At 38.5% G+C, this 14,466-nt stretch overlaps 1 protein-coding gene across 5 annotated transcripts in view; it reads right to left on the bottom strand.

The window, feature by feature from the left end:
* The window catches only part of scyl3 (SCY1-like, kinase-like 3), a 40,968-nt gene that overhangs the window by 8,176 nt on the left and 18,326 nt on the right, over window positions 1-14,466 (bottom strand). For 3 of the 5 annotated variants that reach the window (XM_048602472.1, XM_048602469.1, XM_048602471.1), the window contains 6 exons: window positions 12,545-12,647; window positions 10,670-10,781; window positions 9,437-9,517; window positions 7,872-8,011; window positions 6,586-6,773; window positions 1,707-1,875 (listed from right to left, as the gene is read on the bottom strand). In XM_048602472.1, the coding sequence (XP_048458429.1) occupies window positions 1,707-1,875; window positions 6,586-6,773; window positions 7,872-8,011; window positions 9,437-9,517; window positions 10,670-10,781; window positions 12,545-12,647 (793 nt within the window). The remainder of the gene's footprint in view (window positions 1-1,706; window positions 1,876-6,585; window positions 6,774-7,871; window positions 8,012-9,436; window positions 9,518-10,669; window positions 10,782-12,544; window positions 12,648-14,466) is intronic. The other 2 variants (XM_048602470.1, XM_048602473.1) reach the window with 1 other exon arrangement.

Genomic DNA, 14,466 nt, shown 5'->3' with positions numbered 1-14,466 from the left:
CATACCATCCTGTTCCCTGGCCAACATCTGTCTCTGGCTTGCTGCAGTGTTCCAGCGAAGCTCAACGCAAGCTGGGAAAACAACACCTCATTTTCTGCTTGGGGTCCCTGCAGCCCTCTGGACTCAATATTGAGTTCAATAATTTTAGGGCCTAAATTCTCCCATACCCTGGCCCCCTACCCCTTTTATGAAGCATAAAAGATTCTAATGGGGCTTTGATAGGACAGACATTTATAGATTCTTCTACCCTGGCTGGTGATTACAGGGGGAAAAAAAAGCAACAGTTTAGGACTTAAATAAACATAATTTCTTTATTCAAAGTGTTATGAATCTTTGGAAATCTCTACCCCAGACGCTTGGGAAAATTTGATGAATGTATTCAAGGCTGAGATAGACATTTTTTGTTTCTCAATAAATAAAATGATGGGGAGGAACTAAGAAAAATTTAGTTAGAGCTGATGATCAGCAGTGATCATCTCAAAGCATGCATGGCTCAAGCAACCATTTGGCCGATTCTCATCTCTTATGTTGTGAGATGTTGTAGATTCCCAAGCCAGGAAAAATATTTTCTTTACATCTATCCTTCTCAAGACCCTTAAGAATTTGATGATTCACTTAGATTATCTCTTATATTTTCTGGAGTTCAGAAGAATATGTTTAATGGACTTCTCTCATAATGGACAATTTTCTCACAGGTCAATAGATTAATTTTAGTTATTAATGGAAGTGGGAATTGGTAGGAAAGTGGATTGAGACAGAAGAATAGTCAAGATCTTCTCAAATTGGCTTTGTTGCATTCACTCTAAAGCAAATACGTCCCTCCTTGGGTATGACACCAAATCGGGATACTATAATATTAGTGTGGCCGCACCAATGCCTTGTACAAGTGCAGTGAAACTTATTGACTCTTGTATTCCAGACCCCCTTAGAAGTAAAAACTAACAAACAACTTGTCTTCCAAATTGCTTACTGTGCCTGAATGTTCATTTTCTCTGATTAATGTACAAGGACACACATGTTCTTCCAAAGTAAACATTTCCCAGTTTCTGAGCATTCTAAAAACACTTATTTTTCACAGCATTCTTCTGTGTTCTTACAACTCATACAACCTGCCTATATCTCTGTAGCTTTTCTGCGTTATTTTTGTTGCTTATTATCATAAGAAATAGGACCAGGAGTAAGCCGAACTACCCCTAAAATCAGCTCTGACGCTGAACATAATCATCGCTGACCATCTGCCTTAACTAACTTCTCTTCCTGCTCCCCATACCCCTAAGTCCAACTCAATGAAAATCTGTCTATTACAGTCTTGAATATACTCAATGATGGAGAATCCACAACCCTCTGTTGTAAAGAATTCCAAAGATACACAAGTGCTCAATGAAGAAGTTTTTCCTCATCTTAATCCTAATGGATGACCCCTTTTCCTGAGATTTTGCTCATGTTCTGGAGGAGAACCTAAAGGGGAAACAAACTCCATATGTGTACCCTGGGAATTTTCTTTAGAATCTTGAATGTTTCAATGAGATCATAATTCATTGTTTTAAATTTCAGGGCATAAATCCAAATTAATCAGCCTCTCACCCTAGAACCAATCTAGTGATTGTATAGCCTCCAAGGTGAATATCTTTCCTTAGATAATCTATTTATAGTTCTCTGGTAAAGATGTGTGATGCACAGAAAACATCAGAAACTTTATGACCTACCTTCAGGGGTGATCTCAGTTGATCTGAAGTTGGGTGTTGTACGTTTGAAGATCTTTGCTCTCTCACCTCCAACAACTACATCAGCTCCAAGAAGTGGCACCAACACTGCTAGGCTGCAGAGTGTTCCAGACACTAGAGTATTACTGGTATCTCTTAATCCTAGTAGCACCTAAACAGGAAAAGATGTGTTTTGTTCTTTTTCCATGGAAATCAAAAGTAAATATCTTGATTGTAATGACGCTCTCCATATCCTTCAAGGACCTCTAATGTCTACACACAGCTGATAGTATTTCAGTATTAGGTAGCTGCAGACAAGCTTAGAAGGTTGTCTAAAGTCAAGCCTGCCATTGTCAGTTGCTACTGATTTAGTGCCTGTGGCTCATTGGTAACACTCTTACCCACAACTCAGAACAGAGCAAAGCAAAAAAATCTCGACCAAATTTTCAGTGTAATACTAAGAATATTCTAAACAGTACAATTGGAAGTGTTGGCTTTCAAGCAAGACCCTAAAAACAAAAAACTAAAAACAAAACAAAAAACAAAAAAAAAAAACCCAGCTGTCCTACAGGACTGTAACAGATTCTTCAGGTGAATCTGAAGAGCAGGGGAGATCTCTATACTGTTTTGGTCAGTATTTATCCATTAACTAATAGAAAAAGCTTTTCATTAGACTTTGCTTGGCCCAGATGTTTTACAAGAGTTTTGTGTCACAAGTTATTGTCATTGCACACTTCAAACCACAGCACTCTATACAATAATCAGGTAGAGATAGTAAGAACTGCCAATGCTGGAGTCTGAGATAACACGGTGTGGAGCTGGAGGAACACAACAGGCCAGGCAGCAGAGGAGCAGGAAAGCTGACGTTACGGGTCGGGACCCTTCTTCAGAAATCATTTCTGCTGTGTTCCTCCAGTTCAACATAGTGTTACAATAATCAAGTACTTGCGAGAATAGAGCAAGCAACTGTATCTGCTTAATATGGTTCAGAAATTCCATAACCCATTACATCTGTATTTGTTACTACATGAAATCATGCTTCTAACTTGATTGCAAATTCACACAAAGCTAAAGTAATGCAAGTTTTGCTGGAAATCAGCCTTTTGGATGCAAACTTGTTTCACGAATAAAATGCAACTGTCATCATTAAGCATTGATGTGCAGCAACGTGTCTGATCCAGAACATCTGAATTAGGAGGAGGAGGCCACGTCACCCTTCAAGCCTGCTCTGCCATTCTATAAGATCATGGCTGATTCACATTCCCACCTCTCCCTGATAAGCAAGTGGATGAAGCGTTATGAAATATCTCTCTCTTCCTAAAAAATATTCAAGGACAATGCATCCACCACCTTTTGACGGCTTTGGTTCCAGAGAGAAAAAAAGTTTGCATCTCAGTCTTAAATGGGTAACCCTTGTTTTAAAAACGTGGCAACCAGTACTAGATTCTTAAAGACATACATCCTTGATCATCAGTAAGGTGATGGAAGGTGTCATCACAGCACCTGGTTCAGCAATAACCTGCTCAGTGACATCCAGTTTGGGTTCCACCAGGGCCACTCAGCTCCTGACCTCATTACAGCCTTGGTTCAAACATGGACAACAAAGCTGAATTCCAGAGGTGAGGTTAGAGCAACAGCCCTTAACATCAAGGCTGCATTCGATCGAGTGTGTCATCAAGGAGCTGTAGAAAACCTGGAACCAATGGGCATCAGGGGGCAAACTCCCTGCTGGTTGGAATCATACCTGGCACATGGGAAGATGGTTGTGTTGTTGGAGGTCAGTTATCCCAGCTCCAGGACATCCTTGCCCTAGGCCCAACCATCTTCAGCTTCATCAATGACCTTCCGGCCATAAGATCAGAAGTGGGGATGTTCACTGATGATTGTTCAGAACCATTTATGACTCCTCGGATACGGAAACAGTCCATGTTCAAACACAAGATCAGGACAATATCCAAGCTGGCAAGTAGCAAGTAAAATTCATGCCACATAAATTCCAGGCAATAACCGTCACCTACAATAAACAATCTAACCATCACCAATTGACATTCAATGGTGCTACCACCACTGAATCCCCCACTAATAACATTAGGATTACCGTTGTCCAGTAACTCAACTGGACCCGCCAGATACACACCGTGACTACAAAAGCAGGTCAGGGGCTAGGAATACTGCAGTACGTAACTCAGCTCCTGGACTTGCCAAAGCCTGTTCAACATCTACAAGGCATAAGTCATGAGTACAATGGATAGCTCCCCACTTACCTGGATAAGTGCAGCTCCAGCAACACTCCAGAAGCTTGACACCATCCAGGACAAAGCAGCCCGCTTGATTGGCACCACATTCATAAAAATCAATCCCCTCCATCACCAATATTCAGTAGCAGCAATGCGTATTATCAATAAAGATGCATCACAGAAATTGGCCAAAGATCCTCAGACAGCCCATGTCATGTCCAAACTTAGGACCACTCCTATCTAGAAGGACGGGGCAGCTGATACATCAGAGCAGCACCACCTGCAAATTGCCCTCCAAGCCACTCACCATCCTGACTCAAGTATATTGCGGTTCCTTAACTGTCACGGGGTCAAAATCTTGGAATTCCCTCCTGAACGACATTGGTGGGTCAACCTACAGCAGGTGAACTGCAGCAGTTCAAGAAGGCAACTCACCACCACCTTCTCAAGGGCAACTCGGGAAGAGCCATAAAATGCCGGACAGCCAGTGACGTCCATGTTCCACGAATGAATTTTGTAAAAATCCACTGTCGAGACCACTCGATCTTGTTTCAGTCAAGTCGCCTCTTTCTCTTCTAAACTCTAAGGTTATTCTAAGCAAATACAAGTCTAATCAGTCAAATCTTTCCTTGAAATACAACTTGCCACTTCCAAGTATTAGTCCAGTAAACCTTCTATGAACTGCATACAAGGCAATTTACATTCTCCTTTAAACAAGGAAAACCATTCTATACACAACACTCCAGATTTGGCCCCTTAAAACTGAACAATAAGCTCCCTACTTTTGAATTCAATTCCCCTTGGAATATACAATAACATTCTATTAGCTTTCCCAAGTTCTTGTTGGACCTGCATACTACCCTACATGATTCACACTGTGAGGAAGATTCATGACATTACTATTTTTGGGAAACATGGGTTCTAAAATTGACAAAAATCACAACTTTAAGTCTGATTTTTATGTCTATATTGTGTGTCTTAAGGAGCAAAGGATTTAATTTACTTTCACTTGCATTCCGAGAGTTGTACCGGGTTGTCTGGGAATTTGTTTACATGCATTTAAATGAGGACTTTTGAAAAGATATCCTTTGAGTGAACAGTTAAGTGCTTTAGAAAACCGAGCGGAAGGGAGAAAAGAAAAGTGTCTTATGACACAGAAAAGTTATTTTAGAAACACAGAACCATCCAGAAGGTCAGTGATTGGACATGTTTCTTTCAGAAAGGTACAGATCATTCAGACAGAAAGGTCTAAGCAATTAACAGTGCAGTTTACCAGTCTCCCAATCAGTCAGAGCAGAAGTCCTGAGTGACTTAGAAGTTAATAAGAGTAAAGTGCCAAAAGCAGAAAGTTTTATGGTATGAGGGAGGAAGATATCGCACAAGGTTGTCGAATGCATATGTTTCAGGAACATATGTTAAAGGAGGGAGTGAGATGTATTAGTAGTTTCACGGCACATGGCAAATGCAGAGTCTACCAGAATGAAGCTTAGAACAGCCATGTCACCAAAAAAGGAATTTTGAAGTGGAAACAGGGTAATCTCGCTCTCTGAGATTTGAGTATCTATAAAAGTTGAGGATAAAAGAAATTACATTTCTTAACTTTATTTATTATTATACAAATGCAAGTCTTTACTTTTCTTACATTGCAACCAGTGGTGATGCAGTGGGATGTCAGGGACTTCTGTCAATGTCATGACTTGATAGAAAAGAGATCAAACAAGGTATGAAAAAGAAAACGTAGCCCTAAACTCACCTACAAACCCTCCAAAAAACAAAACAAAGGGAAATGTAATGTTCCAAAGCTAATCTGAGCAATACTTTCAAACTATGATCATAACGTAACTAAAAAAGACAGAGACCTTTCAGGTTCTCAATACAAAGTTGAAAGGTCTCTCAAAAATCCTACTCATAGAAGTGTACAAGCATACCTAACTGCACAGTATGAGCATTGTTCACTCAAATTTATAAAATGAAATAATCTGAGAAGTTCTTAGGTATAAGAACGCATTTAATAAAACAAGAATTCTGTTAAATATTCAATTTGGATCCTGTTTCTAAAAAATCAAAATGGTAAAAATGTCTACTTTCAAAACTCAGCCTTGGTTTGTAGGCAACAGCGTCACCCTAAGTCCAACAAGTCATAGGCAATTCCAGAAATTTGCATACCTAATATAGGCTAATATCTTAGTGGAGTCCTATGAGAGGACTACACATCAGGCAGTGGTGTCTTTGAGATAAAACATTAAATGCTGTTAGAATATTCATGAGGAATGACAGATTTAAAAACTGCAAGTACTTCATAAAACTCTGTAGATTGTAAATTGCATAAATGTTAACAAAAATCAATAAATATGCAGAGGGAATAAAACTCAAAAAGGAGAAAAGATGCAACTGACTGTCCAAAATATTATCATCTTGAACACAAAATGAGAAATGGCTGGGAAAACACAGCAAGTTCTGAAGAAAGGTCACTGGACCTGAAGCATTAACTCTGCTTTCTCCCTACAAATGCTGCCAGGCCTGCTGAGTTTTCCCAGCTATTTGCGTTTTTGTTTCTGATTCCCAGCAACAATAGTCATTTGGATTTTTTTTTTGTCTTCTAGCTCATTTGCGCTGGAAATTTAAATTTCCAATCTTTCACTGACCTGTGGAAGAACAATTTCCTGTAGGTCTTCCAATTGAAAAAGATCAGCGTAAGTATCCAGGTGAGATAACAGCACCATTCGCACATGCTCCTCTCGCACGCTATAAAGTTTCAACAGAATTGGGATTACATGCTCTCGAAAGACATTGGGTGACAGGAGGCAATTGAATTCATCATCACTAGGTGAGTCTAGAGAAATACAAACAAAAACAACTTAAATTTTTTTACGTATGTATCTTTGCAGCAATCACTGTACAAAATTTCATGTTTTTCTCCTCAACAGTACATTTATTTTAATGAAGTGTGTTCATCAAGATATGGTGGATACGTGCTAAAGATTAAAACTCTTGTCACTTTAGTCATCTAAAGTCAGCATCAGGCATCGCATGTTTAATCTAAAGCAACCAAATACAAAATATGCTACTCCAAAATTTTGCCTGACCCTAACCACAGGTATCAGCCATTTTATGGCAAGGGAATCTAAGTGTACTGCACAGAAACAACCAAACATTTTCATGATCAGAGACCTTTTAAATACAAATTTCAAGTACTTGCATATTAAATTGTACTACACACAATAAGTGTAGGTTTGATGTGATGTAAGCCACTATAATTCAAATACTTGGTTTTTCAGACACTGACAATTTTAGGCAGTTGTGTGCTTTGGACCCCAATTAGGGTGGACAGAACGGACTTCATAAGGACACAGTTGATAGAAAGCAGAATTCTTCACCCATCAGTCTAAAAGTGATTTAAATTTTTAAGAAATTGCAGAGTAATAGCAAGAAATACCATCAATATAAATCTCATGCTGGTTGCAAGAACACCAACTCAAATAACAAAATAATTATTATGTTAGCAGAAAATGCCATGGGTTAATCAAACTGGTGACCAGGGTCTTAAACTATAATGGTAGCTCAGTGACCAGATCATCAAGGAAAACTACAAATACCGGAAGTATACAGCAAGTCAAGTCACCAACAAAAAGAAAATGACAATGCAACTTTTCTGGATGGTCGAAGGTCAATCTCCAAAAAGATTGATGTTTCTCTTTCAAATGTTAGTCTACTATTATGTAGCATATCACATTGGTTCCTAAATATGCATAGCAGCTCTTTTTTCAACCATTCACATGGATCCAATACAGATTTCCATTTGGCAGCCTACAGCATTGCTGACCAGTTGATCTTGCCGTCACATCTACATATAGGTATATCCTCAAACTGAAGAATATTAATTGAAAGATAGACTATTAGACTTTATGAAGAATATATACACTGAACATACCTTTCTTTGGCCTGAGAAGGTGAGGAAGGAAGCTTTTGATTGCTACTGGTTCTGCAAACACCAATGGAGTTAGCAGCTGTGGCACCAGGCGGGAGGCCATGAGACCTTCAGGTAAGCCCTGAACGCGATCCAACAGGAATCTGCACAAAATAAAGAGAATCAAATACCTCTAGAGGTGCAAATGCTACTTTGGGGGTAATGCTAACTAGTTTGGAAAAATAATGGGCCTGGCATAATTCTATGGCTAAAGAGAGTGCTGCATGAAAAATAGCAATTCTGATGAAAATCCCCTCTAGCTTTAACTTTTTTTGAAAAAAAATATAGATTTGGGCAGTGTCAATTCAATTTAATTTGTGCATAACAGAACTCTTCCCATATTCAATATTAATTGTAATTAATTTGAGGAAACACACAAGGGTCACAGAATGGAAAATATGACATTAATGCAGCTCTATTTGCATTCCTGTATGATGCAAGGAAACACATCAACATTGCTTCAGTAAGTACACTGGTCACCATTACTGATTCCAGCTTAAGTAATTAGCCAAATTTAACTTCCCTAGATGCCATGGAGGGATATGAACTCATGCCCACAGATCATTAGTCCAGGCCTCTACGCTAACAATTTGTTTTACTCATTCACGGAATGACAGTGTCACTGGCCAGGCCAGCATTTATTCCCCCATCCCTAATTGCATTAAGTGTCAATCACATTGCTTAGAGTCTGGAGTCACAGGTAGGCCAGACCAGGTAAGGACATCAGTTTCCTTCCCTGAAAGGACAGTGAACGAGATGGGTTTTTTCTGACATTCAACAATTGTTTTGTGGTCATCATTTTTCCCCTAATTCCAGATATTTACTGAATTCAAATTCAACCATCTGCCATTGCAGGATTCAAACGCAGATCAGTAGCTGGGTCTCTGAATTAATTGTCTAGAGATAATACCACAGCCATCACCTCATGAGTAAAATAACTAACTAACTCGAATGATGCAATTTCCCCAAGTTGCTGAATTAACACAAGTTAGCTATCAAAGTTTCATATATAATACCAATGATAGGATCTCGTGGCACTATAGCAGTTTCCCTACCTGAGCCAGGAGACCCAGATTCAAGTCCTACCTGCTCCAGAGGTGTGTCACAACATCTCTGACCAGATTGGTAACGTATTGATATTTTCTTATCAACGACAGGATGAATGAAGTGGGCTGGGCAGATGTATCTCCCTGGATAGCTGACTGTATAAATACTCTAACTACTACAGTACCAAGCTTTTGAAAGTCATAAGTTTGATCGACATGTTTATGTGGAGTTGGTGTGGCAGTGCTACAATTGGCTTCAGCATCAATAACGATGGAGTGGCAAATGCCAGTTAGTGCGTCCACTGTTTACTTGCTTCATATGGATGTAGGTAGGGACAGAAGCAAGCTACAAAATATTAACAGCCTTCCCTTCAGTTGCTGAACATATTTAAAAGTAATTGCTAGACACTGATCATTTTGTAGCTCTTGTACAATATAATTTTTAATTAAAAAAAAACTCAGTAACAGAAACAGAATACCTACTTGAAAAACTCATTCTTCTCTTCCTCAGTTTTTAACGTCAAGCTTTTTAAAAAATTCACTACTTCCAAAAACTCGTTCCTGCTGTGAGAGAGAACATTTATCAGCTGACTGTTACAATCACAAAGTATCAAACAACTATCTAAAATGTGTTGGTTCATAAAATAGATTGGATCAGAGACATTTTTTTCGCATCTATAATCACTATAACAAGGAACCTACCCATGATTCTGTAATTCTTGAACCTATCTAACTCCACAAAATGACAACCTATTACAAATAAAACTCATCCTCGAAAATATTTTGAAGATCTGAGTAAACTTCAGTCTGGTATTTACAAAATATAAATCAAAGCAGTTCACTGGAAAGATACCCTAAAATGTATAGCTTACAATTTCAGTAGATCAACTCAAAAGGTGTATTATTAATATCGAGCAAACATACACAGGGTATTGGCAGACAGGTGAACCCACTGCTGTCAGTTTAACAATTTTCTTCAGTTTCCTAAATGGAGTTTAATGAGTCTCAGATTCATCATGACACTACTGTTCATACAAGCATTTTATAAAAATGATATACTCTGCAATAGAAATCTGCAGAATATGCTGTCTGAACTCTGAATACTTTGCCAAAGATACATGTCGCATGATCTTTTACAAAGATGTCACTGAAATCTTAAAAATGTACATCATTACCATTTGTACAATGGCAAAATGGCACTGTATTTTCTGTGATGTTAAGCATGGGTATGGAAAGTACTGTGAACTTAATAACTTCTTTTAATGACTTCTAAATATGGCAGTCAAAAAAAAAAACACCCTCGAGATAAGTGAGATGTTGGCAATTTACTACTTTAACATAAATTTGCTTCAATATTCAAACTGATTCATTCAAGCACAATTATTCTTTGGTTTCTTTGGCAGACTGAAGATGATAAATGACGGTGTTAGTAGGTTGAAGATTTGACAGTAATGGTAGCTAATCATGCATGCAAAACAACCAAATTTGTGGGTACATTTACTCTTAAAGTTTTCAAATAGATCTTATGAGGCACACTGGCGCAAATTATTTTGTAATTACTTGCTATTTCACACTGTCAAACAAATTTTCAGTTAAGTGGCAATGTCACTACAGTTTATTTCACAACTACAGTTTGCACTAAATAAGGGGGCAATATTGTAAAAGATGGTCCATTTGAGAACATGCTGAAGAGATGTGAAAGATGTCTTTGCTTACCTAAAGAACTCATGAGTCAATAAACTCTGTAAAGATGGACGTTGCATTGGGTCTGGGTTTAAGAGGGAATCTTTTAAGGTTTCTTGAAAACTTGTCAGCAAATGTTCTGCAACTGAAGGATAAAGGTATTAACTCCTCACACAGCTTAACCTACAAGATACAGAATAGGCCAATAAACTCGATTTAAAGAATTAGTTAAAAAATGCCTCTTGGATATTGCATTAGGACAAAGTATAACTATTGTCATCCAAATCCATTAAATATCAGTGCTGATGCCATTATTTCATTAGCATTTGTTCAATATTTATCCCTCAGCCATCACTAAGAAAGCTACCTAACTGATCATTATCTTACTGCTGTTTGCATAATTGTACTTGCCACATACTGCTGCATTTCCTGCAACACTTCAAATGTACTTCATTGGTTTGCAACACACAAATGCTGTGCAAATACAAGACTTCTTCATTTGAAGAATGTTTTTTGTTAAGGTCTACACAACTTACATGAATACATTTTTCCTGTTGAATAACAGAATCATTCAATGATACTTAACAGAAGCAGCTATTCAGCTCCTTGTGCCAGTGTCAGCTCTTTGATGAGTTATCCAATTAGTCTCAGTCCTCTGCTCTATCTCCATGGTGCAGCAGATAATTCCTTTTCAAACAGTAAGAATTAATGCTTGAACATTACTCTTCCATTTTTCTTCCACTGCCAAAATCCTAACCTTCACTTCATTAATTTAAGAGTTATCTAATGTTCCCTTTCAAACCTTTACTTCAGTTAATCCAGAACTCTTAACTCAAAATTTCCTTCTCACAGAAGTCCTGCAATAATATTACATAGGTTTGTCAAATTACAGAGGCTTCATCCAAAACCATACGGACTTTCAACGTTCTCATTCAAGTTCCGTAATGATTCTACAGCCACGGCTGAATTTGCACAAAATGATACTTTTCATCCCCACATCACAGTACCCAACCAATGTTGTCTGGATTACTGCTTAATACAACAATTTAGAACTCTCCCCAACATCAATCTGCTTCAAGATGTTTTCTGACAATCCTGTACAACATCTGTAAAAACAAACTGCACAAAGACAAAGACAACAGGGGAAGAAAAAAGGAAAAATCTCAAAACATTAGCATGCAGATACAGCAAGTAATTAGAAAGGCAAACGGAATGTTGGCTATTGCAAGGAGAAAGGAATAGAGAAATAGGGAGATCTTGCTACAGCTGTACATAAAACTTTGGTAACACTATGCCTAGAATACCAAGTACCTCTCTTTTACTTTGTCTTTTTTTTCCTTAGGGAAGAACATAAATTATACTTATAGTGGTTTAGAGAAGGTTTGACAGACTGATTCCTGGGACAAAGTTGAGTAGGTGGGCCGATACTCACTAGGTTTAGAAGAATAAGAGGTGATCTTATTGAAACAAAGATTCTGAACAGACTTGACAAATTAGGTGCTGAGAGGGTCCTTTCCCTTGTGGAGTTACCTAGAACCAGGGGATACAGTTTAAAAGTAAGGGTTCTCCCATCAAGAAGAAATTTATTCCAGGGTGCTAGCATTTGGAATTTCTGTCCTCAGAGAGCTGAGTTAGATATTTTGATCTACAAAGGAGTTCAGCTATGATCTTTCTGAGCAGCGAACAAGACTCAAAGGACCAAATGGCTTACTCCGCTCCAAAAGCTTATGATCTTGTGAAAAAAAAGCTAAAAATAATAGCAGTTAAGCACCTAAACTAATTACTTGGGAATAAACAAATGTTTAAATTCACCAGAATATTTCCTACTGATAGTTAGTTGACAGTCACTAGCTACATCAATTACACACATCGTGCATGATTACTCAAATACAATCTGAAAACCCTTACCCACATCACTCAGCATTGGAAGGAGTTTCTCAACCATCATCCCAAATGAGTAGGCATCTCGAGCATGCCCATGCATTTCTGGAAGAATCTGAAAACCTGCAGACTAGATTGGACAAGAATGAATTTTTTTTCTTTTAATAATATATGCTGCTGCCCTTAAGTTGTATCCTAGCTACATCATGCCGATACTTGAGACAGCACTGCTGTACTTTACATGGGCAATGTTAAAGAATGGCACATGCTGTCTTCCTGACTGCCTAACAACAGGGTCCGGAAATTTCAGGCATCGAACATCTTTAACAAGATTTTTGTCTATGCATATATCTCAGGATTTAGTGAATGACCAACCCAACTGGTGAGTTTTGACAAAAGGCTGCACTGAAAAATACAGTCCTAGAGTCATACAGCATGGAGACAGACCCTTCAGTCCAACCAGTCCATGTTGAACATAATCCCAAACTAAACTAGTCCCACCTGCTTGCTCCTGGCCCATATCCCTCCAAACCATTCCTATTCAAATATCCATGCATATGTCTTTTAAACTTTGTAATTGTATCCGCATCCACGACTTCATCAGGAAGTCAAAGTCCTGGAATTCCCTCCCTAATAGCACTGTGGGTCAATGAACAGCAGGAGGACTGCAGCAGTTCAAGAAGGCAGCTCACCACCACCTTCTCAAGGGCAACTGGGGATGGGCAAGAAATGCTGGCCAGCCAGCGATGCCCACATCTCACAAATGAATAGAAAAAATAAAAGTTCATACCACAGGCGAACCACCCTCTCTGTAAAAAGTTTGCCCCCTTATGTCTTTTTTAAATCTCTCTCCTCTCAACTTAAAAACATGCTCCCTAGTCTTGAAAATCCCCATCTTCGGAAATCTTATCTATACTGCTTGTTATTTTTATAAACTGCTTTTGGGAGTTTGAAAGGTTATCTACACTCCAGTGAAGAAAGTGCCAGTTTATCTATCTAGCCTTTCCTTAGAACTCAAATCTTCCATACCCAGCAACATCCTGCTAAATCTCTTCTGAATCCTCTCCAGCTTAATAATATACTTCCTATAATTGGGCGACCAGAACTGGACACAGTATTTCAGAAGAGGCCTCACCAATGTCCTGTACAACCTCAGCATAACGTCCCAATTCCTATACTCAAAGGACTAAGCAATGAAGGCAAGCATGCCAAATGCCTTTTTAACAATCCTGACTATATGTGATATAAATTTTAAAGAATTATATACTTGCACCTCTAGGTCCCTGTTCTACAGCACTACCCAAGGTCCTACCATTAATTGTATAAGCCCTAACCTTGTTTGTTGTACTAAAATGCAATGCCTCATTTATCCAGATTGAACTCCATCTGCCATTTTTCAGTCCATTGATCCATTTGATCAACATCCTTTGGTCATCTTAGAAAACCTTCTTCACTGTCTGCAATGCCATCAATTTGTAAGATCCGCAAACTTACTAACCATGCCTTATATATTTTCATCTAAACCATTTATATAAATGATAAATGATAAAAGAGGACCCAGAACCTATCCCTGTGGAATACCACTGGTCACAGGCCTCCAGTCCGAAAAGCAATCCTCCACCATTACTACTGTCTCCTGCCATTAAGCCAATTATGTATCCAATTGGCAAGCTCACTCTGAATTCCATGTGACCTAACTTTACTAATTAGTCTACCATGCAGAATCTTGTCAAAAGCTCTGCTAAAATCCAAGTAAACAACATCTATTGCTCTGCCATTAACCTTTTTGGTAACTTCCTCAAAAAAAACTGAATCAAGTTTGTGACACATGATTTTCCTTGCACAAAACAATGCTGACTATCCCTAATCAATTTTTGCCTCTCTAAATGTGGAAGCTTTAGAGGGTGCAGAGGAGATTTACCAGGATGCTGCCTGGACTGGAGGGCAGG

Source organism: Rhincodon typus, chromosome 10, assembly GCF_021869965.1.
Source record: "Rhincodon typus isolate 14 chromosome 10, sRhiTyp1.1, whole genome shotgun sequence".
In the NCBI taxonomy this organism is placed as follows: domain Eukaryota; kingdom Metazoa; phylum Chordata; class Chondrichthyes; order Orectolobiformes; family Rhincodontidae; genus Rhincodon; species Rhincodon typus.
Note: the sequence above shows the minus strand (reverse complement) of the source record. Positions and strands in the feature narration are given on the sequence as shown.